The 26731-nt window shown below is 34.4% G+C and overlaps 1 protein-coding gene across 1 annotated transcript; it reads left to right on the top strand.

Moving 5' to 3' along the window:
• The first annotated feature begins 883 nt into the window (after nt 1–883).
• Nucleotides 884–26433, top strand: LOC132729168 (uncharacterized). The gene is made up of 19 exons (XM_060714915.1): nt 884–970; nt 2465–2533; nt 3312–3662; nt 5565–5787; nt 11094–11313; nt 11833–11917; nt 12543–12631; nt 13276–13351; nt 13529–13770; nt 14435–14504; nt 15570–15767; nt 16849–16985; nt 17257–17314; nt 17816–18054; nt 18937–19036; nt 20027–20225; nt 20970–22137; nt 22429–22597; nt 23141–26433. Exons 2-19 carry the CDS (start codon nt 2479–2481, stop codon nt 23284–23286), a joined length of 3825 nt encoding a protein of 1274 aa, XP_060570898.1. The 5' UTR covers nt 884–970; nt 2465–2478; the 3' UTR covers nt 23287–26433.
• The last annotated feature ends 298 nt before the right edge of the window (nt 26434–26731 follow it).

The following is a 26731-nucleotide window of genomic DNA, read 5'->3' on the forward strand; positions in this document are numbered from 1 at the left end:
AAGCATATATCTTATGATCTTTTCTGATGATGATAATAATAATAGTATAAGTTATTAAATAATAATGATGATGATGATGATGGTGATGATGATGATGATGATGATGATGATGATGATGATGATGATGATGATGATGATGATGATGATGAAATACATTAACATAAACTTATGGCTAATTGTGTATTAACAAGAACTTTGATTTTAATATTTAGGCACAGATCAATACGTGATTTCCGCTTTTCAGGTTTGTTAATAAATAGCTCTAAACATGTTTAAATCAATATCCTGGTCATAAAAATGATATGATAAAAATTCTAACGTTTTATTGCCTCTAATAATAATCAACACGTGGTCTCAACCCGGTACGGAATTAGACCCAGCCCATTGTAGTCTAGAAAGTAGTTCTTTAAAATTATGAAATGGCCCAATTTAAGTCATCTCTAGTTAGATTGTTCATAATTAAAGTGTATTTATTGCATGTGTGTAGTTTTTGTGTGTTATATGATGACTTTAAAAGTTGTTTTTTGTGTATTCTCCAGGAACTCATTTGTTGGTGGAAGGATTAAAGATGTACTACCCACCAGCTGTCAGGAGTTTTTAAAGTGGTGAATTTAAACAGTGTTACAACAGAATGAAGATTTCTGAAAAAAAGTAGATGGCTAACCTATTATATTTTGGGCATCATTTGACTTAGATAGTGTTAATGTTTAAAGTTGAAGACAGTATATAATTCATCAAGAACATTGGAATCCAGAATTAAACCTCAAATTTGACTGATTTACTATAGAACTAATAGTACGAAAATTCACCGGGCCGAGTCCACGTAGTTTATTAGCGTTCCGGATCTCGAATCCCGGGATTTTCCCAACCATCCATTAGTGTCCGGGATCTTACGGACTTTGTTCTGTATAAGCAAAACAAAGATGGCGCCTGAGGCATGCGTAAAAAATTAGAATTTTGTTTTGCATAGGTTAGTAATGGTTTAAATGTGTAATGAGCCACGAATATTGTTTAAAGTATTTGTTAATTAGTATATAAATTATACAGTATCTATTTGGGAGACGAAAATTGCATGCATAATCTGATAAATTGCAAATTATGAAATAAGGTGATCACTGATCACGTTTCACTCACAGACGCTTAAGGGTCAGACCATATCCGCCGGCTTGAACCGTCCCTGTTATCTGTTATGAAGATTAGTGTTTACAGAATTTGTGGAATCTGCAACCCCCCCCCCCCTGCATAATTTGTGAAGTATGCATCGAGGTATAATTTGTGCTATTTTGTGTATTGACAATATCTCCACTCTTCCAAGGTCTTTCATTATTTGAGACTGCGCATCAAAAATTGCAAGAAAGTTAAGAGTTGTTTAAAAGAGGATGAAAGAATATTTAAAAATGTTAAAAACAGGGGCTGGAAAACTAGGGTGAGACATGTTCAATGCAAGGGGCAGCACGAAATACCCAAATATACCCAAATATTGCCTAAATATACCCAAATATTGCCCAATAAAACTAAAAATAAATGTTTTATCCTAAAAAGGTGCTTTTTTATCATGAATACAATATACATTTTCACTAAGATATAATCAACCATACCCAAATATACATTTCCCTATCATTGCGTTTTGAACCAAAATACAGTCTATATGTACACATTTTCATAACATGGACACTTGTATATGATATGAAATTTCAATAAAATTACACCTTAAAAATGTAAGTGTAGACAACAAATATCATATCTTGATTTAAAATTGCAAGTACATAATAAAACTACATTCATAAAGAACCTATATAGTACTAAGATAAGCAAATGTCACAACTTTATTTTCTTACAACATCGTAACTGTCCATTTCAACGGAATGAATGAAAATTATAGCAGGCTAAGTCATATTATATTTAATAAATATTTATTTATTTCTCATTATAATCTATATTTTATACAAACAAAAATAAATATTGCTATATTTGGGTATATTTGGGTATTTCGTGCCGCCGAATGCAAGCTATGGCTGCACTGAACTACTTTTGGGTAGAGAGTAGGGCAACTGCAGGGGGTAGGTGGTTCCAGTGGTACACTGTTCTAGGAAACAATGAGAATTTATAATAGTCTAAGCATGCTGTGAATAGCCTATATAGATAACATTTTAAGGGATGGCCATGGCATGATGTTTGGGAGAGAGGTGTCAAATATTCTTCTATGGGGATAGCAACCAGACCATGGTTAATCTTATAGAGAAGGGATAACCTAGTATCTACACTTCCATATTCAAGCAGGGTTCTGATAACTCTCTGATTATGATTGCCTGCATCACCTGACACTCATTTTTTTAGGACATGGCAAAGTAAGGATAACATTTTAGATTGGCTCATTCACTGCTTTGATTTTCGTTTTATTGATTCAAGTTCATTTGTTCGTCAGTTTTCTTTTGAGAAATATTTATGTTTTACTTAAATGCAGGTTAAAGAAACAAAATGTCTAAAGACACCAGCACAACAGCAACGTCTATGGACACAACAGATATGACTGGTTTGTACATATGTATATTATTTGAAATATATATTTTAAAGCAAAACATCTTACAATGTAAATTGGTGAAGTTTGCCTTTTTCATCTTGAGCTTTTTATGAAGTTAAAAATAAGTATTAAAATGGCAAGGAGTGACAAAAGACTTTATCAAAGGACTACTTTTAATAATAAATATGGAAACATATAATTATATTAATTACCATTTCATATAACTAGATGTGGACAGTGATAAAGGTTGTCAGAAATATTCTAGTTATCGATAAACAGAATTATACAATATACTTGTGTGTATTGTAATGATTGAATTTTAGAAAAAACAGAAAACTTTGGTTCTTCAACACTGCACGAGAACTAGGACTTATAAAATCTATTTGAGTGACATACCAGTTCCAGATCAAAATACTCCAACTAACACTTTAATATTTGTTAGAAATTTGCAGGAATGGCAAAATCACTTGTCCCTATTGCCCAGGTTGTCACACAGCCTGTATGGACAAGTGGGAATGTTCAATAATTCACTATATAAATATATGGACAAATAAAGAAAAATCATTCAAAATCAAAAATTTGACAGCCCTGCAAAAGCAAGTGGTATACTTTTTCTTTTTAATTTTCCAAGCTTACAATTGATAGCAGATTCCTGCAGTTAATAACTTAATGCTTTTAAAAGTGAGGGGAAATTGTAAAAGAAAGACAGACTGTGTGAGTGGCAAACTGATATTTTCACATGAAGCCATCTAGTCTTCAAGACACCAGAATGATTGTTTGTTTCTTTTAGATGACAGCTCAGAAATGTTAGCCAGCAGTCATTTTGCTACTAAGCCTGATGGTAGCCTTATTGATCCCATAAATTCAGAGGGAGATTGTTTAGTTGGTGAATTATCAATGCCTGATGGAACATCTCATCTGGACCCTCCAGATTCTGTAACTCAGCCTGAAGCATCTCAGGATCCTGTTGATCCAGCAGTGACTGGAGATGACACTACTGTTCCGAGGTTTACTTTAGGTGGAGAAAGCGCAGGAATTGAAGCGGAGGTTATAGATGAACAAATGGTTGGTCCTAAAGCTGAGGAATCATTGACACCAGTGAAAGATCATTTTGATGTACCTAAAAGTTTGCCAGAATCAGGTAAGTTAATACCTTATCTTACACAGGGCTCTTGTTTGGTAAAATTTGGGGTAGAATATGGGCCCCATTTCACTATTAAAATAGTATGTTTTTTCCACTAAAACAAAAAAAAACCTCAAAATTAATATTTAAAGCCATAGATCAGGGATCACGTTTTTATACAAAGTATCAAAGGTGTATTCAATTTCATTGGAAATAACCAAAATATTATATGACAGCAGCGTATCTTTGATAAATTTGTAAACTGAATCTTGTTTTTGCTTGTTTTTGATAAATTAATTTTCTTCTGTTGAAATTCCCCCTTGAATGAAAAATATTGTCAAATTCCCCTCCTGCAAGGACCCTTGCCCCAGTCAAATTCTAACGAGAGCCCTGTTACATATGATTTAAATCATTGACGCTTTATAATAGAAATTTGTTTCTTGTTTTGTTGCTTCAGTGTCTATGGTGCTATATTTATTCTTTTGAGTACATTTCTAAGATGCCTGAGTTTGCTAATCTTATGAATATGACTATAGTTTAAATTAGCAAAATGTAGAAAATAGTTTCCAAGACCTTATTTTCACAATGAATTAACTTTCAGGCATTTTTATAGTTATTAAGTGTTAGCCAGTTCACAAATTAGTGGTTTTTGTGTTGCCTTGAAAAGGTGACATATAGGGGTTACTTTTGGCGTCGTTGTCGGCGTCCCCTAAAGCTTGTCCGGAGCATAACTCAGTCACTATAAGTCTGATTGACTTCAAACTTGGTATGCATGCTTCTTTCAATAACCCGAAGTGCAGTGCACAAGGAACGGTACTCTGCAGTTCTTATTTTTTGAGTTATTGCCCTTTGTTAATTTTCATACTTTAATTTTGTCCGGGCCATTTCTCTTCAACTAAAAAAGCTATGGACTTGCAACTTCATAGGATGATAGATCTCATTAAGAAGAAGTGCAGTGCACAAGAACCAGTACTCTGCACTTCCTAATTTTTGAGTTATTGCCCTTTGTTAATTTTCATACTTTATTTTTGTCCGGGCCATTTTTCCTAATGTATAAAAGCCATGGACTTGAAACTTGGTAGGTCTAGAAGTGCAGTGCACAAGAACTGGTACTCTGCATTTCTTATTTTTTGAGTTATTGCCCTTTGTTTATTTTCATACTTAATTTTTGTCCAGGCCATTTCTCCGAAAGTATAAAAGTTATGGACTTGAAACTTCATAGGATGATAGATCTCATTAAGAAGAAGTGCAGTGCATAAGAACTGATACTCTGCATTTCTTATTTTTGAGTTATGGCCCTTTGTTAATTTTCATATTTAATTTTTGTCCAGGCCATTTCTCCGAAAGTATAAAAGTTATGGACTTGAAACTTCATAGGATGATATATCTCATTAAGAAGAAGTGCAGTGCATAAGAACTGATACTCTGCATTTCTTATTTTTGAGTTATTGCCCTTGGTGATTTTCTTACTTTATTTTTGTCCTGGTCATTTCTCCTCAAGTATGAAAGCTATGGACTTGAAACATGATAGAATGATAGATCTTATTGATAAGAAGTGCAGTGTACAGAAACTGCTTTGTTATTTTTCATATTTCATTTTTGTTCTGGCCATTTCTCCTAAACTACATTGTTCACAAGGCGACACATCCGACTCGCGGAGTTCTAGTTCTCACTTCCCCTTGATTATGGGGGAAAATATTGCTAAAATTGCTTATTTGTGAAGTATAAAGCATGTGTTCATTTTTTAGGAAAATTTGCATGATTGTAAAAAAAATTTCCTTTGGGAAACCGGTAAAAGGACCTTTTATAGGCCTCTGTGATATTTTGTGAAAAAACCTGGCATCCAGACTTAAATGTGTGAAGTATATTATACAAAATCATATTTCATGTTAATTATTGATATACATGTATATGTTACAGGTATGGTAACACCTGCCAGTCAAAGTGACCAATCATTAACATGCTCCAGCTCAGAGAAGGGTACACCTAACACAAGATTTAAGCTTGGTGATCTCCGGCATTTAGACTACGACAGTATGTCATCATCATCGGGCTCTGTTAAAAACCTTCAGCTGCCACAACGGTTAGGCATCAGCTGGAGGAAAGGTGAAAGGTTAGAGGCCATGGATTACCTCAATTCTTGGTATGTGTGATTTATTTGTGAAAATAAATCCAGGTGGGGCTCAGTGGTGCAAACACAGACTTTCATCATTTATGAAATGAAGTACCTCATTTTATATTGTCTCACCTCAGTTAACAGTATAATTACTGACAGTTTGTTGCCTTAACATCCGTTTATTCTCCATGTTTTTTTCTTTGAGCCAATTTTTCGCGGCGAAAATTGCCTGCCTGTATTTTATTTTTAAATCAGGCACTGGTACAACAAGAGATATTTAGAAAAACTTAAACTATATCCAATTAGGTCAGATTTTTTTTGACAATAACCCCCCCCCCCCCCCCAAAAAAAAAAAAAAAAAAAAAAAAAATCCAACTCATAATAATTCCTTTGATCTGTTTATCAACAACAATAAAATTAATTGGTCAAGTTGCCAACTGCAGAACATAAAATTTTGTCGTTATTTCATACCCACACGGCTGATTTGATTAGCTATAATCTTGAGATGCCACTAGTTATTGTTTCATATTGAATATCAAGACCAATTATCCATTGCATATTCATCAATCTGCCAGGTATTTTCACACCAATTAGTGTCATATTTATCAGTTGATAAACATGTAAACATACTGTGAGGTCAGTGTATTAGACTGTGTTACTGTTCATATCAATATTTCATTCAGAAAGGAAGTTACAAATATAATCAAGTCAATGACCCACAAAAAAGTAGACTGTGTCGCTGAGTTTTGTGATAAAAAGTGATAAAACGGAAGTTGTAGATGGAAAACCAAATGTGTACTTTTTAGCTCACCTGTCACAAAGTGACAGGGTGAGCTTTTGTGATCGCTTTTCGTCCGTCGTCCGTCCGTCCGTCGTCCGTCCGTCCGTAAACTTTTACTTTAAATGACATCTTCTCATAAACCACTAAGCCAATTTCATCCAAACTTCACAGGAATGTTCCTTTGGTGGTCACCTTTAAAAATTGTTCAAAGAATTTAATTCCATGGCAACGGAAAGAAAAAACTTTAAATATCTTCTTTAAAAAAACCATAAGAGCTAGAGCTAAGATATTTGGCATGAAACATCTTCTAGTGAGTGGCTACCAAGTTTGTTCAAATAAAAGCCCTGGGGTCAAAATTGGCCCCGCCCCGGGGGGTCATTGATTTTCCCTATATGCATATAGTAAAAACCTAAAAAAATCTTCTTCTAAAAAACCCAAAGAGCTAGAGCTTAGATATTTGGCATGAAACATGTTCTAACGGATTTCTATCAAGTTTGTTCAAATAAAAGCCCTGGGGTCAAAATTGGCCCCGCCCCAGGGGGTCATTGATTTTCCCTATATGCATATAGTAAAAACTTAAAAAAAATTCTTTAAAAGAACCCAAAGAGCTAGAGCTAAGATATTTAGCATGAAACATCTTCTAATGGGTGTCTACCAAGATTGTTCAAATAAAAGCCCTGGGGTCAAAATTGGCCCCGCCCCAGGGGGTCATTGATTTTCCTATATGCATATAGTAAAAACTTAAAAAATCTTCTTTTAAAGAACCAAAAGAGTTAGAGCTAAGATATTTAGCATGAAACATGTTCTAATAAGTATCTACCAAGTTTGTTCAAATAAAAGCCCTGGGGTCAAAATTGGCCCCGCCCCGGGGGGGTCATTGATTTTCCCTATATGCATATAATAAAAACTTAAAAAACCTTCTTTTAAAGAACCCAAAGAGCTATGGCTAAGATATTTAGCATCAAACATGTTCTAATAGGTGTCTACCAAGTTTGTTCAAATAAAAGCCCTGGGGTCAAAATTGGCACCGCCCCGGGGGTCATTGATTTTCCTTATATGTGTATAGCAAAAACTTAAAAAATCTTCTTTGAAAAAACCCAATTAGCTAGAGTTAAGATATTAAGCATGAAACATCATTATGCCCCCATTTCGAAGAAAAGGGGGTATATTGCTTTGCACTTGTTGGTCCGTCGGTCCGTAGACCAAATGGTTTCCGAGTGATAACTAAAGAACCCTTAGGCCTAGGAACTTCTAACTTGGTATGGTGATTGGTCATGACCAGTAGATGACCCCTATTGATTTAGGGGTCAAAGGTCAAGGTCACATTGACCTTGTAAGCAAAAACGGTTTCCGATCAATAACTAAAGAACCTTAAGGCCTAGGAACTTCAAACTTGGTATGGTGATTGGTCATGATCAGTAGATGACCCCTATTGATTTTGGGGTCAAGGGGTCAAAGGTCAAGGTCATATTGACCTTGTAAGCAAAAACGGTTTCCGATCAATAACTAAAGAACCTTAAGGCCTAGGAACTTCAAACTTGGTATGGTGATTGGTCATGATCAGTAGATGACCCCTATTGATTTTGGGGTCAAGGGTCAAAGGTCAAGGTCACATTGACCTTGTAAGCAAAAAACGGTTTCCGATCAATAACTAAAGAACCTTAAGGCTAGGAACTTCAAACTTGGTATGGTGATTGGTCATGATCAGTAGATGACCCCTATTGATTTTGGGGTCAAGGGGTCAAAGGTCAAGGTCACATTGACCTTGTAAGCAAAAACGGTTTCCGATCAATAACTAAAGAACCTTAACGCCTAGGAACTTCACACTTGGTATGGTGATTGGTCATGATCAGCAGATGACCCCTATTGATTTTGGGGTCAAGGGGTCAAAGGTCAAGGTCACATTGACCTTGTAAGCAAAAACGGTTTCCGATCAATAACTAAAGAACCTTAAGGCCTAGGAACTTCAAACTTGGTATGGTGATTGGTCATGATCAGTAGATGACCCCTATTGATTTTGGGGTCAAGGGGTCAAAGGTCAAGGTCACATTGACCTTGTAAGCAAAAACGGTTTCCGATCAATAACTAAAGAACCTTAACGCCTAGGAACTTCACACTTGGTATGGTGATTGGTCATGATCAGCAGATGACCCCTATTGATTTTGGGGTCAAGGGGTCAAAGGTCAAGGTCACATTGACCTTGTAAGCAAAAACGGTTTCCGATCAATAACTAAAGAACCTTAACGAGCCTAGGACCTTCACACTTGGTATGGTGATTGGTCATGATCAGCAGATGACCCCTATTGATTTTGGGGTCAAGGGGTCAAAGGTCAAGGTCACATTGACCTTGTAAGCAAAAACGGTTTCCGATCAATAACTAAAGAACCTTAACGCCTAGGAACTTCACACTTGGTATGGTGATTGGTCATGATCAGCAGATGACACCTATTGATTTTGGGGTCAAGGGGTCAAAGGTCAAGGTCACATTGACCTCTTGGGTAAAAACGGTTTCTGATCAATAACAAAAGAACCCTTAGGCCTAGGAACTTCAAACTTAGTATGGTGATTGGTTATGACCAGCAGATGACCCCTATTGATTTTGGGGTTAAGGGGTCAAAGGTCAAGGTCACATTGACCTTGTAGGTAAAAACGGTTTCCGATCAATAACTAAAGAACCCTTAGACCTAGGAACTTCAAACTTGGTATGGTGATTGGTCATGACCAGCAGATGACCTATTGATTTTGGGGTCAAGGGGTCAAAGGTCAAGGTCACATTGACCTTGTAGGTAAAAACGGTTTCTGATCAATAACAAAAGAACCCTTAGGCCTAGGAACTTCAAACTTGGTATGGTGATTGGTTATATCCAGCAGATGACCTCTATTGATTTTGGGGTTAAGGGGTCAAAGGTCAAGGTCACATTGACCTTGTAGGTAAAAACGGTTTCCGATTAATAACGAAAGAACCCTTAGGCCTAGGGACTTCAAACTTGATATGGTGATTGGTCATGATCAGTAGATGACCCCTATTGATTTTGGAGTCAAGGGGTCAAAGGTCAAGGTCACATTGACTTCTTAGGTAAAAACGGTTTCCGATCAATAACTAAAGAACCCTTAGGCCTAGGAACTTCAAACTTGGTATGGTGATTGGTCATGACCAGCAGATGACCCCTATAGATATGATATTGGGGTTAAGGGGTCAAAGGGCAAGGTCACATTGACCTTGTAGGTAAAAATGCTTTCCAATCAATAACTTAAGAACCCTTAGGCCTAGGAACTTCAAACTTGGTATGGTGATTGGTCATGACCAGCAGATGACCTATTGATTTTGGGGTCAAGGGGTCAAAGGTCAAGGTCACATTGACCTTGTAGGTAAAAACGGTTTCCGATCAATTAACTAAAAACGCTTAGCCTAGGAACTTCAAACTTTGTATGATGATTGGTTGTGACCAGCAGATGACCCCTATTGTGTTTTGGGTCAAGGGGACAAAGGTTAAGGTCATGACCTGTAGATACTTGATAACCCTTATTAATTGTTTGATCACTGGGTCAGAAGTCATGCATAATAAACTTATCACATGACTAATTGGCTGCTGATAGGGGGCATACATGTTTTACAAACATATCTTGTTTAGTTAGTGTCTACCAAGTTTGTTCAAATAAAAGACCTGGGATCAAAATTGGCCCGCCCCGGGGGTCATTGATTTTCTTTATATGTGTATAGCAAAAACTTAAAATCTTCTTTGAAAAAACCCAAATAGCTAGAGTTTAGATATTAAGCATGAAACATCTTCTAGTAAGTGTCTACAAAGTTTGTTCAAATAAAAGCCCTGGGGTCAAAACTGGCCCGGCCCCAGGGGTGTCATTGTTTTTAACTATATGTGTATAGTAAAAACTTTAAAAAAATCTTCTTTTAAAAAGCCCAATGAGCTAGAGCTTAGATGTTTAGCATGAAACATCTTCTTATGGGAATCTACCAAGTTTGTGAAAATAAAAGCCCTTGGGTTAAATTGGCCCTGCAACGTTGGGGGGGGGGGGGGTTGGGGGGGCCTATATACCGGTGAGCGACCTCAGGGCCATCATGGCCCTCTTGTTCATTCTTATCATAGAAAATGCTAAATTAAGACTGGAGATTCCAAAAGCCATACTTTTTCGTAACTTTGAGCCAGTCATGATTTTCTTGAGCCAATTTAATCATTTTGGAGCCAATTTGCTCATTGGCTCCTGCCATTAGAGATCAGGGAACCCCATGGCTAAACCTCATGAAATGCATGTATAAAGCCACTACTCTCTTATTCTCTTACTTACACACAACTTTATCGAATTATACATGTATATTAGTAATTTTCATGGGTTTTAGTTTAAGTTTTACATTCTTTGTTCTTAAACAGCTACTGAACTTTTTTTGTAAAAATTATGTGATTTATAAGTTGTTGTTTGGGTCTGAAATAATGCATATAAATGCACTATGCTTAATAACACTTAAAGCCTAATAGGAAATAAAGATTCTTTAAGGGTGAGACAAAAGTACAACTGTCTGATTTTCCTTGTCTAGGTTTCCTGCAAAGATTCGTTCAATTAATGAAGATGATATGAAGGTGTTAATACATTTTGATGGCTGGAATCAGAGATATGATGAATGGATTGACATGTCCTCAGATCGTATCAGACCCCTGGTGAGACACTCGGAACGCAAAGAGAGAAGTAAACGAGCTAGATCAACATCTGGTTCAGGCCGCGGCTCTGCCAAAAATGTTAGCAAAAAACCTCTCAAGGTAAATAGAATCGTATTTGTAAATGTATATTTGCACATAATGTTTTAAGAGTGAAGATATAGTGATATTAAATTAGAAATCAGTACATTAATTGACATCTGCTGTCATATTAAAGTTATTTGATTAGTTCTGATTAAATAGGTCTCTACCTTTAAATTTTATTCTACTTGTATGTGATTTTGATAACTTAGAAATACTCTTATGCATAGATCCCTGAGTGACCTGTCCAATTCTAATAATCAGATTAGTGGATACAATAAGAATTTCACCACAACATATTTGTTAACAAAATTATAGAGCAAATGTTAGTGTTTGTGGTTAAATCTATTGTTATTCAAATAAAAAGACAGAGTAAGGGATCTGTCAATTGAAGATGTGAACAGAAAATTAACTATTTTGTGAACAGGTAAAATTAACTGTCTTGGTCTTTGTACATAATATTATTAACAATTAAAGTTTGAATTAAGAATGTCTCAATGTATAAGATAATATCTAACTGATATATGAATTATGAACTAGGAGCACAAGATAGGGGATGCAGTATATGCCAAGTGGACAGATTGTAAGATGTACCCTGCCAAGATAACTAATATAATGCCAAATGGTAAGTTTATAAAGTAATTTAGTCTATGTATATACCATATGTATATATCCATCAACCTAACTTAAGGGAGTTTAATTGCAATCCAAATAATCTTAGTATGGTACAATTATCTGTTTTGAAAACAAAGTTTGAGGTAGAAAAATATTTGCATCATTGACAACATGCAAAACATGTTAACTTTTTTGAAAAAAAAAAACCCCAACCCAAAACAGCAACAACATAACAACTATTTAAACAGTATGGTGTCTTAATTGTAAGATTTTAATACCAAGTCTGTTACATCTTTATTGTAAAATGTTTCATATTTAATTAGGAACTGTAAAGGGCTTTTTTTGTTCTTTATGGAAAAAATGCTATATTGGAATAAATTGAAAACATAAAACAATGCATTTCACTTTATGGTGATCATCTTATTTAATCATTAAGTAATAACTTATAGTGTCTAAAAAAATTAATGTAACATGACATTGTCTTTAACGTTTGTTATAATTCATTGAAAAGTAGTATTGAAAATGTATTGTTTATGTATTTTGATCAATGTATTATCACATTATGTATGATAATCTACTACGTACAAATCAAAAATAAAATTATGTTCTGTTCATTATTTAAATGTTTATTTCAGGAGCATATGAGGTTATATTTTATGATGGTTTCAAAAAACTTGTACAGCCTATCAATGTGAGATCTATGCCAAAAGAATATAGACAAAAGGTAAATGTCTTTTTTTAAAGAATATTTCTTACTGTCAAGATATATTTCTGGCATGGTATTTTTTATTGATTTGCATGAACAAGTCTGCTATTCTGATTGTAATTGGTATATCAACATCTTTATCTTCACAATTATCATACTTTTATGTAATATCTGAAAAAAATTGATTGCTATACAAGGGAAATAGATTGTGTTCTGTAAATGTACTATTGAAATACTCCAAGTACACACTGGGTTAAGTACAATAAATGAAGAGCAACAACTTTATAGGATTATGCCTCGAGATAAATTAAACCTTTTCCTGAGTTCTGTCTCAAATATCAGAATTTTCATTGGTCAATTTTCATTCTGTACTGGGGTCTGACCAATCAAAGATCTGAGTTTGAACTCTAGAAAAAAAACCTTATAACCCTGGATTCATGTTAAACTTAAACAGATTATACAGGTTATATAAATCTACTAGTTTTCAGAGTAAATATCAACAATCAATATAAGTGAATAAGAATTGTATATGAAATCCCTACTAAAGAAACAGTTTCATTTAACAGATTTATAGTTGCCACCTGTCAAAGAACAGATTGAGTATAGCTTGCCGTTGTGTACCATTTTCATATTTATCAAGTAAAATGTTGTCTTATTTTCAGTCGTTTGAGATCGATCCTGTTCCAGAGGCTGTATGTAAAAAGGCTAAACTGAAGCTGGACTGTACAGACCATTCATGTAAATATAAAATTATTGATATAAAATTCATTTACATGTACTGCATAATGATTATAATTTGTGGGGCACTAGTAGCGGCTCGGGTTATATTTACAAAGAACCGTTTATATAGGGACATATAATCAATATGACAACTATTTAAACTTTATAGAATGTTATGTGTTTATATTGTTGTAGTAAGCCAACCAGATATTCAAGATGTCAGGTCAGGTGAGAAGGTAAAGTTAGAAGCAGGTGGGGGGAGAGAATCCTCTACAGACAGTGAGAAGAAACAGCCTAGAACAAAGAAGAGACGGCTGATTGTACCAGGACTGTTCAGTGATGCAGCAGTGACAGGCCTGGGAGAATCTGTCACACCTGATGTACAGATCAAGTCAGAACCTGTATCTACACAGACTGACTATGGTGAAGGTAGTAAGGTAAGTTCAGATCCATTTTACATGAGGGTCTTATCTATTGTGATAGTCTGATCCATTGTTAGAGTTTGATCTGTTGTGAGAGTGTTGAGAGAAACATATTTTTGTCTTTAAATGAAACTACTACATCTCTAAACAACATGTCTTATTCGTTGTTAGTGTGGGGGTCTGAACCATTGTGATGATCTGAACTATTGTGAGGGTCTGAACTATTGTAAGGGTCTTAACCATTGTGAGGGTCTGAACTATTGTGAGGGTCTGAACAATTGTAAGGGTCTTAACCATTGTGAGGGTCTGAACAGTAATGAGGGTCTGATCTGTTGTGAGAGTATTAAGAGAAACATATTTTTGACTTTCAATGTAATGTTATTACAAATAAAAATACAAATGAACATTTGTTATCGAATATTAAAACATGTGATATAAGGAATGTCCATTGGAATTTATTGTGTTCATTACATTTTCAAATAAAATTGCTTCACATGTTTATGCAATGTTTCCATACTTATACTAAATGTTTGTAAGTCTTACTGTTAAGTATAACTGCTTTCTTTAAATAAAAAAGATAACATTCCATTCATTTTGAAGTGTTTAAACATTTGTCCTTAGTTTTTAATATACTATTGTGGAATGATAATGAATGGTTTGGATTGTTAATTTGTTGTAGATTGACAATATAGGAGTGCCAGGAACAAGTGCTGGTCAATTGATGGCCCAACCCCAGGTGCCAACTCCAGGTAAAGGCCTTAATTATTTTTTTAGATCTCAAAGAAAGTAGTAAGAATAATTTTTAGTCACATACCACGCGAGATGAGTTATCTTATTAAATAATAATAATCATATTTTATATATTGTGATATGTCAGTGCTAAGTGTCAGTATTAGAGACCAACTGTATAGCATGTGTATGAAAAATAGTTATTACTTTAAAATGGTTTGCAGAATTATTTGTTGATATGAATGCAGTAATGTATTTTGAGTTTTGATTAAAATTTATTAGTTTGAGTTAAGGGTTGAGGTGGCCTAGTGCAGGGCATTCCAAAATTGGGAAGTCACAATGATTTAATAAAGATGGAAAAGCATTACATTTTGGAGGTCACAAGCAAAAATCAAGGAGTTAATGACTTTCTAACTGCCACTAACAGAAGCCCTGCTAGTGGTTACGTGCCTGCCTCTAAGTGACGGGGCGTATATATATTTTAATCTTTTTGGGGTAACTTCAGTGATACTTCATATAATGTCACCAGTAACTGTTATGTACCAGGTGTAACTTCTCTGTGAAATTGATCAGGGACATTGGGTATAATGGTTATTTGTCTCTCACTGCTAATTCAGAAATCATGTTGAATAAGCAGTCAATCATTTGCGGAAAAATTGGTTATTATTGATAAGTCATCAAGGGAAGCCCTTTAGGTGGATGGTTCGCAAAGATATGACCAAAAACATGTATGAAAACTGGTGTAGAAATAGAAAAACAAGCAAACAGGCAGACTTGATAGTGGTTGAAATATTTTACTAACTTAATATATTTATACATCATCTCTAACCAGGCCCCAAGGTTATAACATCTCTTCCTGAGATCAAGCTCAGATCTCATGATTTTCATTGGTCAATTCTCACTCTGTGCCTATTTCTGACCAATCAAATACATGAGATCTGAGTTGAGATTAGAATATTTCTTTATAATATTGGCCCCTGTAATAGTAATGAGCATTGTAACATTGCATTTGGGGCTATATGCACTTTGGGGGTCCTCACAGGCTAGCTTAAATAAATGTTTCAACTGCTACTATTTAATTGCAGTTGCACCTATTGGAGTGCTCCCACCGAAAGCATTTGTGGTGGAATCGGATCACAATCAGTACAAGTGTCAGTACCAAGGCTGTAATAAAAGCTTCAGGAAGGAACATCTACTAGATTATCATATAAAATACTATCATATAAACGGTGATGCCCCTCAACCAACACCTGCCAAAAGGAGAAGAAAAACAACTAGCACATGTAAGTTGTGGAATTTTTTTGCTGTTGTTTACATTACCATACATTATTCCTTTTAATTAATACAGTCTAACTTGCTCATGCGACCATGTGTATTAAGCGACTTTTATCTTATGCGACCGTTTTGTGTGTTTCTCTTGCGCGGTTGCTTAATACAAGTTTGACTGTAAAAGCACACATCCATGTTTAACTTAGTGGACAGGTAAACTGCTTGTTTAAATCAGCAAATTTATCCTGAATTCATCTGCACTGCAGAGAATTTTGCAAATATTTTCCAAAAATAAAATCACAGGTAATTTAACTAATTTTGAAAATGATGTAAAGTTTGCATCAATACAAGCAACTTATGGATATTGCTGTTCATAGAACTGTTGATTTTAATAACAACACAATCAATAGATGTTATCAGGAACTCAGAAAACGTGGGATTATAAGACTCTTACACCGGCTGCCGGTACAGACCGGAATATCTAGCTCGAGGGTAAGTGTTAACGGTGGTAAAGAGGCTCTGCGAGTTTCCGCTACAAAGTTACCCAAGAGCTAGATATTCCCGTCTGCACCGACAGCCAGTGTTAGATTCTTTTTCTTGCATTTTACATATCAATTATATTCAGAACAGAAATTACGAAAACTAATATTTTCATTGCATACTTTTTTCTTATAGTAGCGTATGAACAACTTCATTCATAATCGTTAAGTGACGTTATTCTAAGAACGCAATTCATTCATAAAAGGCGCACGACAATGCGTCATTTAAAGCTCGCGACTTGTCTTACATGGGGGGTGTAAGACAGAGTTTTCTAGCACCAGTGTAAACGGTAGATAATCCTGTCTGATATGCAAGAATATCCAATCTTATCTCCCGGTACAAAGAAACTTACTGTTAAAGCTTCATGGTACCCTACCGGTCACAAAAGATTAGTAACCTTGTTTGTGCTTATTTTCGAATCTGTTAATGTAAAAGTTTGTTTGTACCCCCTGGTTAGCTGGGAAAAACTCAAAATATTATTAATTCTGGAGTAAGTCTATTGTTATAAGAATATGTAAATTGTTCCTTATTTTGCTTATTTCACTTAAAGAGTAGTCTGTTCTTTGACTGGTTCAGGTTCGACAGAGTCTGAGAGTATTGTTGGAGGTAAGAAATTGGCTGCAAAGAAGAACCGTAACTTTTCAGCCGAGGGTGCCATGTTCATGCCAGATTTGAAGCAAGAATTTCCTGAGGTACCATGAAAAATTGAAGGTTATGAAAATTTCTAATACTTAATCAGTACTTATTTTTGCTTAGTAAAATTAACTTTGTTTTATTTGAAAGTTTGTTTGTATTTTTCCATTTGCCTTACACATAAAATTGAAAAGATTTTTTGGGGGGGGTTCATTGGGCTGAGTGGTTATGGTCATGTAACTTAACACCCCATTTCCCTTTTACCAATGTGGGGTTCGATTTCTCTACAGGGACTTTGATTTGTTCATGTGAGGAAAGCTATCAAGCTAGGATTATCCTACCTTGGGTTCCCATTCCTTGCCTGGCCCCTTCTTGAGGTCTTCCCACCGTAAAGCTGGAAATTTACCGTAATAACGACCTATCTTGTTTGTTGGTGCAACGTTAAACCTAACTAAAGAAAAAGAAAAGGTTTTTTTTGTTGCATTCTCATTTTCTTTACAACAAATTGTAGGAATTGGGGTCATTTGCTTATGTCCCCTGTTTAATTTTAAAACATTTATGCTTTCTATCCAGCTTCTTCTGCCAGTTTAGCTGGAAAGTCGCCATATGACCTTTACAGTGTCTGTGAGACATAAAAACAAACAAATCATGCTTACATAGCCAACGTCTATACTTTGGTGTTCATCATGTCTTTTATAATACATGAAATATCTTTTTATGTTTGAAACAATTGAAAAATTAGAAAATACCTTTTGGTGACATTAACCTAACAAGTTATGTAGATTTATTAACTACATTAATGAAATGTAAAATTGTAAAATAATGTAAAATTCCTATGTAAATGTATTTAATGATATAAAATTCTTTTTATCGTTTCTGGATTTTCGAGAAATTATTCAATATATGTGGTTGTATATTTATATTATAGAAACAGGTGAGATATCTACTCAAACATCACATAGTAAACACACAGAGTCCTACGCCAGCGATGATTTTGTACAGGTATATGGCATGAAACAAGACAGCCTGGAGGAGTCTAGCGTGACCGATGCAGAAGAATTCCTGAAACCAGATGAGCTTGTAAATTGTATATGTGACTTCCAGGAGGAGAATGGTCTCATGATACAGGTATATACTTGTACCGTCCTCAGGGTTTACATACACCTTAAATTATCATGGGAAATTATGAAATTGCAATTTCAAAAAATTTGAAATTGACAATAGCTTTTTAAAATTTATAATAGAATTTTAAAGATTTGTCTTAAAAGTTTCCAAAAGTGCTAATTTACTTTGAGAATTTTTTGTGAATGTCAGAGGCAATTAATTCATTTTTGATGGCTAAAAGTGTATTTTCTGTCACTACAAATAATTTTTAGGAAGATATAAAATGTTTGATTTTGATTTTTTTTTTCTTTCTCTGTAAATAAATTGATATTTTTTCACTATATAATTATAGAAAAATACAATTTCCATTCAACTTCTTTAAAGCTTCATGCCTTTAGATGAGCCAAAATATTTTTAAGAAAATTAAACTTGAGGAAAATGTACTAAAATTTAAGAAAATGGAAAAGATTTAAAATTCAAGTAATAACTTACATGTTATGTGCGATTAAGGACTGGTTTTGCAGTATTTTTTATCACTATATATCTAGTTCATTACTTATGCAATAAGTGCTATTTTTGCTTATTTTGATTTCTTTTTGGTAATATTCACTGATTGTTGGTGTTGTTTGCAATGTGAAAATTATTTTCCTTGTTCCTTTCACAATATTTTACTTTTAAATACAGTTTTAAAGTTTTTATTAAAATTCACATGAATCTGGAGGTGTGCTGCTTTAATGTTACATTTGTATTATATATGACTTTATGAGGATATAATTCAGAATAGCATCATTGCCTGAACATACTTTTACAGACATTATACATATATAATTGAGTTTATATTAGGTTATGACCTGGCAATTAGTTCTAGGAAAAATATGTTTATCTGCTTTACTTTGATTATTTCAGTGTGAAGTGTGTATGTGCTGGCAGCATGCTGCATGTTTTGGTATAACAGAGAGGACTCTACCAAAAACATACATCTGTTTTGTCTGTGAAAACCCACCTGGTTAGTAAAACTTACGTATTACTTTATAAATGTTCTTTAAAAGTAATCATATTAATGTTGTCAGATCATTTTAAGATTTTTATGCACCCCCAAAAAGGGAACAAATATTTGCTGCCTTGTCTGTCTGTCTGTCCATCTGTCACACTCCAAAAACTGTGAATAAAAATTGAAGAAATGACTGGTGAAAGTGCAGTGTGCAAGACCCTTAACTTTAACTTATTCTTTGATATCTAAAATTAATGATGCCTGTCCAAAATGATTCCTAAACTATCAATGATACCTCAGTGAAGAGACAAGTGAGAGGGAGTGCAGTGTCAAAGAACCATAACTCTATGTTTCTTAAGTTTATAATTGATCTTAATCAATAATGCTTGTCTGGAGAATAACTAGAAAAGTACGAAAAGAATTTTATTAACTCATAATACAGTGATAGAGACCATGAAGTGTCCAAGAATCATAATGCTTCTTTGCTTCATTTGTAGCTTGTCTATCCGAGAATAAGGAGAACTATTGTACTCATCCTTGACCTAGGTGTCAGCATCACACTCTTCTAACTTTTGGTATTGTAAGTGGTCACTTTTGTCAACGTCACAGATGCTAAAAATAGATTTCTACACTTCCCGTCAAACATGTTGTTGTTTGTAAAGAAATACTCTTGTATTGGTTAGTGTGTGTTTGCTTTTGTTTACCCTCGTCACCGGAAAGAGACCATATTGGTTTAAGATAGAAAGCTACTTAAATTAGTGGCAGTGTGGTCGAGTGGTTAATGCCTCGGACTAGTAATCTAATGACCGCTAGCCATATGGGTTCAAACCCCATTAGGGGCAAGTCGTTGTTTCCTTGAGCAAGACACTTTACACTCTTTGCTTAGTACTGTTTGGTTCCAGGAACGGATTTGAAAGTGTGTCTTTAAGCTTATAGTTTCCTACACAATCAAACTTAAATAAATTTGATATAAACCAATCAAAAGCTATATCTGTACATCACTAGGTGTTCGAGAAAGTAGCAAGTATATACATGAGCAAGACTGGTTTAAGACAGGGGAGATTCCATCATTTAGTTTTCTACCATTACCACCAATGTCCGAGGAGAGATGCAGCACGGTGAAGTCTACACATACACTAGTGGTGGAGTTACAGCAGCTTAATGCTGTATTACACAGCCTTAAACTCCAGCTCAAAGTCCTCAGGTATAAAATTACTAGTATAAAATAATGTTATCTTTTTATTCAGGAACAGTTCCTTTGTCTTAGAAATAGATATGTCGGAAACTTGGATATAAATGTTATATCTTAAGTATTGATTTTATCAAATTTATGTCTGAAACTTGCAATATGAATTTTTTGTCAAAAACTTAAATATTCAAATATAAATCTTATGTCTGAAACATAGATATTTGAATATAAATCTTAAATATTAAATTTCTTTTGTGAAACTTACAAGATAAATCTTATGTCTGAAGCTTTAAATTTGAAACTTAAAATGTAATTCATTTATTTGAATCATACAATTTAAAGCTTATGTCTGAAGTCTTAGATATAAATGTTATGTTTTAAACTTTAAATGTAAATCTTATGTCTTGGAGTTTAAATTTAAAACTTTGAATATACTAGAAAATTTAATGTCTGAATTAAAGTTATATAAATCATGCCCCTGGTATCAAAATTGGTTCTTGCCCTGAGGGTCACTTAGTTAATATAAACGTACATAGTAAAATACATTTTATTAAGTTTCTTGTCCAAGAGCATAGATATTTGACGTAAAGCATTTTGTAGCAGACATCTACAAATATTTCAAAAATTACTTGTATGCAGGTTGGGTTAAAAAATGGCAAACCCAATGTAACCTCATTAGCAGCTTAAACATTAAAAAATTGTGACCTTTTCTAGCAATGTATCTCGGGTGAGTGATGTGTTTTGACATATTTTTTTCAGAACAAAAGATGAATCAAAGTTGAAGATGTGGAGAGCTGACTGGGATGTATTGGAGTCTGAGACTTTTGAAAGTTTTGCTTTTACAACAGATGATAAGAATGGTTTCATTAAAGATTGTATAAAGGCAGGGGAAACAGCTGTTCCACTGGCTGGTTCCAGTAAAGATTATTCCAAGGAGCCACAGCCTGGTTCCAGTAAAGATTATTCCAAGGAACCACAGCCTGGTTCCATTAAAGATAATTCCAAGGAACCACAGCCTGGTTCCAGTAAAGATTATTCCAAGGAGCCACAGCCTGGTTCCAGTAAAGATTATTCCAAGGAACCACAGCCTGGTTCCAGTAAAGATTATTCCAAGGAGCCACAGCCTGGTTCCAGTAAAGATTTTATAAATATGCCACAGGCTGGTTCCAGTAAAGATTGTATAAAGGAGCAACAGCCTGGTTCCAGTCAAGATGGTATAGAGGTTCCACAGGCTTGTTCCAGTAAAGATGGTATAAATGCAGGGGATACAGCTGTGCCAATTGCTGGTTGCAGTAAAGATTATTCCAAGGAGCCACAGCCTGGTACCAGTAGAGATGGTATTAATGCAGGGGAGACAGCCGTGCCACAGGCTGGTTCCAGTAAAGATTTTATAAATTCAGGGGAGACAGCTGTGCCACAGGCTGGTTCCAGTAAAGATGGTATAAAGGCAGAGGTAGGGGAAACAAGTGTGTCACAGGTTGATTCAAGTAATGGCGATGTGAAGGCAGAAGAGACAGCTGTGTCACAGGCTGGTTCAAGTAAAGAGTGTTTTGAAACAGGGGAGACAACTGTGCCACAGATTGTTTCCAGTAAAAACAGTATGGCTGTAGGGGAGATAACTATGCCACAAAAACAAATTATTAAAATTGAAAATGAAGAAGAAGAAAAAACAGAAATTAAAGCAGAAACTTCTTGTGATACAAATGAAGTTATTGAGACTGTGAAAACTGAAGAGGGTGTTAGTGAAGTTAAAGCTGAAGATAAGGAAGATGAATCTCAAAGTTCTACAACAACTGGAGAGGTATTGAACAATCCTGCAAATCCGGGTACTGAGGAGAAAGAAGTTCTGACTACTGATAATGGGCATAAAGAAATAAAGGATGAAGCACAGTCTATGATGATAGAAAACAATACAGGTTTGGAGCAGGTAGTCATCGTTTTTGTTACCTTAAAAAATATTTATAATTGATAAAACAATTGTCCTGTCTTATTAACACTACAAATTTTATATGTGAAAAATTCTTTAAAAAAAATGTTTATATAAGTATATGATTATAAGTATTATCCATTTTTACCAACTTTGCTATTCTTTCGTCATAGAAGTGTGAGATACTTACCTATGTTGAATTATTATAGGATAATGAACAGTTTCTTTCCCTCCACTCACAAACTGTATTTGTATTATACATGTATAGATTGTGTTGTTATATATCTATAGGAAGTAATAATAAAGGTAGAGGAGACAGGTGAGGAGAATCATTCCGACAGTACAGAGAGTGTAATAGAAGATCCTATAGAAGTGTGTGAGAGGAACCTGCTGAGTCATATACTTAGAGTACAAGCAGAGATCAGTGATAGGTTTGACAAAATACAGGAACAGATTGAAAGTAATTATCATTCTAAAGTTAAATTTGCTTCAACATTATTTATTTAAAGATTGATTGTGAAGTAATCTTGCAGCTTATTTTGAAGTAATTTTAAGTCTGCTTTCTAGAACTGAACAGAACTTGTGTTGTCTGAGAAAATACACTCATGCCCCCTGGTGAACTCAAACCTACAAGCCTGAACCACTAGCCCACTGCTCTCCTCATAATTTGATGTTCTCTAAAAAGAGGAAGGTACATGTATATTGCACAAATTTTGTAAGATAGTAAAAAAGTTTCTTTCTTTCAATTAGATGAATTGATATTGTACAATATCAGTTATCACGGCTATCAATCTAATAAACTGATATTGTATTATTTCAGTACTTAATGTCATGGCTTTAAGTTAGATACTCAGATGTTGTATTAATTCAATGATGTCATGATTATCAGTTAGATAATCTGATGTTGTATTATTTTAGTGTAGTCATGGTTATACTCTGATATTGTATTATTTCAGGTTAGTCATAGCTTTAAGTTAGATAATCAGATGTTGTATTATTTCAGTGTTGGAAGCTATGGAGGCAATGCAGAGTAGGAGAGAGCTACCTACCCCACAGAACATGCTCAATGATATGCCTCAACTTAAACGATCATTGAGAAACACGGAGAATGATCTTTGTAAAGTTAAGAAGATGTCTGTGTTTCATTAATTATATCCTGAATTTAATAAGCCCGTTAATTACTGTATTGTCTCCATTTAATGCCCCCTTGAGCATGCATTTTTAGCTCACCTGTCACAAAGTGACAGGGTGAGCTTTTGTGATCGCTTTTCGTCCGGCGTCCGGCCGTCCGTAAACTTTTACTTTAAATGACATCTCCTCATAAACCACTAAGCCAATTTCATTCAAACTTCACAGGAATGTTCCTTTGGTGGTCACCTTTAAAAATTGTTCAAAGAATTTAATTCCATGCAGAACTCTGGTTGCCATGGCAACCGAAAGAAAAAACTTTAAATGTTTTTTTTTTAAAAAACCCAAAGAGCTAGAGCTTAGATATTTGGCATGAAACATCTTCTAGTGAGTGTCTACAAAGTTTATTCAAATAAAAGCCCTGGGGTCAAAATTGGCCCCGCCCCAGGGGGTCATTGATTTTCCCTATATGCATATAGTAAAAACTTAAAAAATCTTCTTTGAAAAAACCCAAATAGCTAGAGTTTAAATATTAAGCATGAAACATTTTCTAATGAATGTCTACAAAGTTTGTTCAAATAAAAGCCCTGGGGTCAAAATTGGCCCCGCCCCAGGGGGTCATTGATTTTCCCTATATGCATATAGTAAAAACTTAAAAAATCTTCTTTGAAAAAACCCAAATAGCTAGAGTTTAGATATTTGGCATGAAACATCTTCTAGTGAGTGTCTACAAAGTTTGTTCAAATAAAAGCCCTGGGATCAAAACTGGCCCCGCCCCAGGGGGTCATTGATTTTTTTTTCTTATATGCATATAGTAAAAACTTAAAAAATCTTCTTTTAAAGAACTCAAAGAGCTAGAGCTAAGATATTTAGCATGAAACATGTTCTAATGAGTGTATACCAAGTTTGTTCAAATAAAAGCCCTGGGGTCAAAATTGGCCCTGCCCCGGGGGTCATTGATTTTCCTTATATGTGTATAGCAAAAACTTAAAAAATCTTCTTTGAAAAAAACCCAAATAAATGGAGTTTAGATATTAAGCATGAAACATCTTCTAGTAAGTATCTACAAAGTTTGTTCAAATAAAAGTCCTGGGGTCAAAATTGGCCCCGCCCGGGGGTCATTGATTTTCATTATATGTGTATAGCAAAAACTTAAAAATCTTCTTTGAAAAAAACCAAATAGCTAGAGTTTAGATATTAAGCATGAAACATCTTCTAGTAAGTGTCTACAAAGTTTGTTCAAATATATATAGGTGAGCGACCTCAGGGCCATCATGGCCCTCTTGTTTCAAAAGGGGGCGCTAATTAGAACTATAAAAATGTGCTGTAAAATATGTTTACTATAGATACAAGTCAATTATAGAAATCATTATTCATTATTATGATCTGAAAAACAAATTTACAATGCAGGATTTTTTTAATGATTTTACAATACTGGAGTGTCATAAATTGTTGATTTTTTTCTTTAAATAAAAGTATTTGGATTTTTTGGATTGCTCATTCATTATTGATTATAAATCTATCAGGTAAGATTGTTTTTAGTACAAAATATGGTGAGGGTGCACTAATTAGAGGGAGAGGGGTGTTAATTGGAAACAATGTGGTATATGTTAATGTTATACTGGTTAAAGATGTGATTATGAAATGAAACTATTCCAGAAATATATTTTTTTTCCTTTTATCCACTTACTTTGCAGAAGAAGAACATTGATGTACATGCATTGTGTGACAGAGGGCATTGTTTTGTTTTGTGTATATATTAAAAGTTTTGTTTAGGGACCAAATGAAGATAAACAAAAGCATTTTAAAAGTGTTAATTTGTATTTGAATCTCTTTGTTAATCTATTTTTATTGTGCCCCCACGTTAGTGGCGGGCATTTAGATTTACCCTTGTCCGTCCGTCTGTCCGTCCTTCCGTCCTTCCGTTCACTTTTGTGTCAGAGTAATTGCCCTTGACTTAGTAAAATTTTGCAATTTTCAACTTGTGTCGCATGTAACTCAAAAAGTATTTGACCTAGTCATGAAACTTTACAGGAATGTTGATCAGCATGTGTAGTTGTGCACCTGGGTATTTTCGTCTGGATATTTTTAGTATTTTCAGAGTTATTGCCCTTGACTTAGTAAAATTTTGCAATTTTCAACTTGTGTCGCATGTAACTCAAAAAGTATTTGACCTAGACTCATGAAACTTTACAGGAATGTTGATCAGCATGTGTAGTTGTGCACCTGGGTATTTTCGTGTGGATATTTTTAGTATTTTCAGAGTTATTGCCCTTGACTTAGTAAAATTTTGCCATTTTCAACATGTGTTGCACGTAACTCAAAAAATATTTGACCTAGAGTCATGTAACTTTACAGGAATATTGATCAGCATGTGCAGTTGTGCACCAGGTATTTTCGTCTGGATTTATTTAGAATTTTTAGAGTTATTGCCCTTCAATTAGAAACTTTTTGCAATTTTCAACTTGTGTCGCAAGTTACTCAAAAAGGATTTGACATAGTCATTAAACCTTATGGGCAGGTTGCTCAGCATATTTAGATTTGCACCTGGGGTTTCGCTTGTGGATTTATCCAGTATTTGTAGAGTTATTTCCCTTGACTTAGTAAAACGATTGACAGAACAGTGGCGCGGTGGGGGCACCCGTGTCCTATGGACACATTTCTAGTTTACTTTTTTTTGCATTGATTTTTTTTCTGCATTGCTTTGTTTTTGTTGGGGTTTTTTTTAATGTGAAAATATACTTTATAGCATTGTTTTGTGTTTTGGGGGATGTTAATGAAAACTTTATAGCATCTTTTTGTGTTTTTGATGTTAAAGCATACTTTATAAAGCTTTTTTCAGCTTCAGTGCACATTTTGTTAATTGACAAAGCATCAAGTCAAATTGAGAGTTTGTCAGCATAAACTGTGTCAAAGATTGTGTTCTGTACAAGATACAATAATTATTATAATGTATGATGAAATAGTTCCCTATTGATAGGTATTGATTTTAAGAAGTTACTGTACCTTGATAACAACATGAAAAATATTGTTTGTTGATATAATAATATACATGTACAATATAATTAAGTGGTTGTAGAAAAAAAATGTATTGGCCTTAAAAAGAGAAAAAAAATAGATACATAGTATATTATGTACAAATAAGTATAATAAATTTTGTTATAACAGTGTTTTTGTCTTCTTTTATTGATACCACTAATATTTAAAACCAAACAGCTTTGCACCTTGTTGTTCTAATGTATTGGTTTTGAACAGAAGCTTGAAGTTAGACGTCCATTATATTGTAAGTTTTGTAAAAGACTTATTGCCCAATATTTCCTGTGATCGATTAATTGAGAGTTCAGATGCTATAACTTGAAAAAAATATGGACAAAAAATTGCTTCAAAACTTGTGTATGTGCTGAGATGAAACAGGTCCATTTATCTGAAAGACCTCCAGGTTGGAAATGCATGTACTGGTGGCAAG

This window comes from Ruditapes philippinarum, unplaced genomic scaffold, assembly GCF_026571515.1.
Source record: "Ruditapes philippinarum isolate M1 unplaced genomic scaffold, ASM2657151v2 ctg8068_1_1_1_1, whole genome shotgun sequence".
Classification (NCBI taxonomy): Eukaryota; Metazoa; Mollusca; class Bivalvia; order Venerida; family Veneridae; genus Ruditapes; species Ruditapes philippinarum.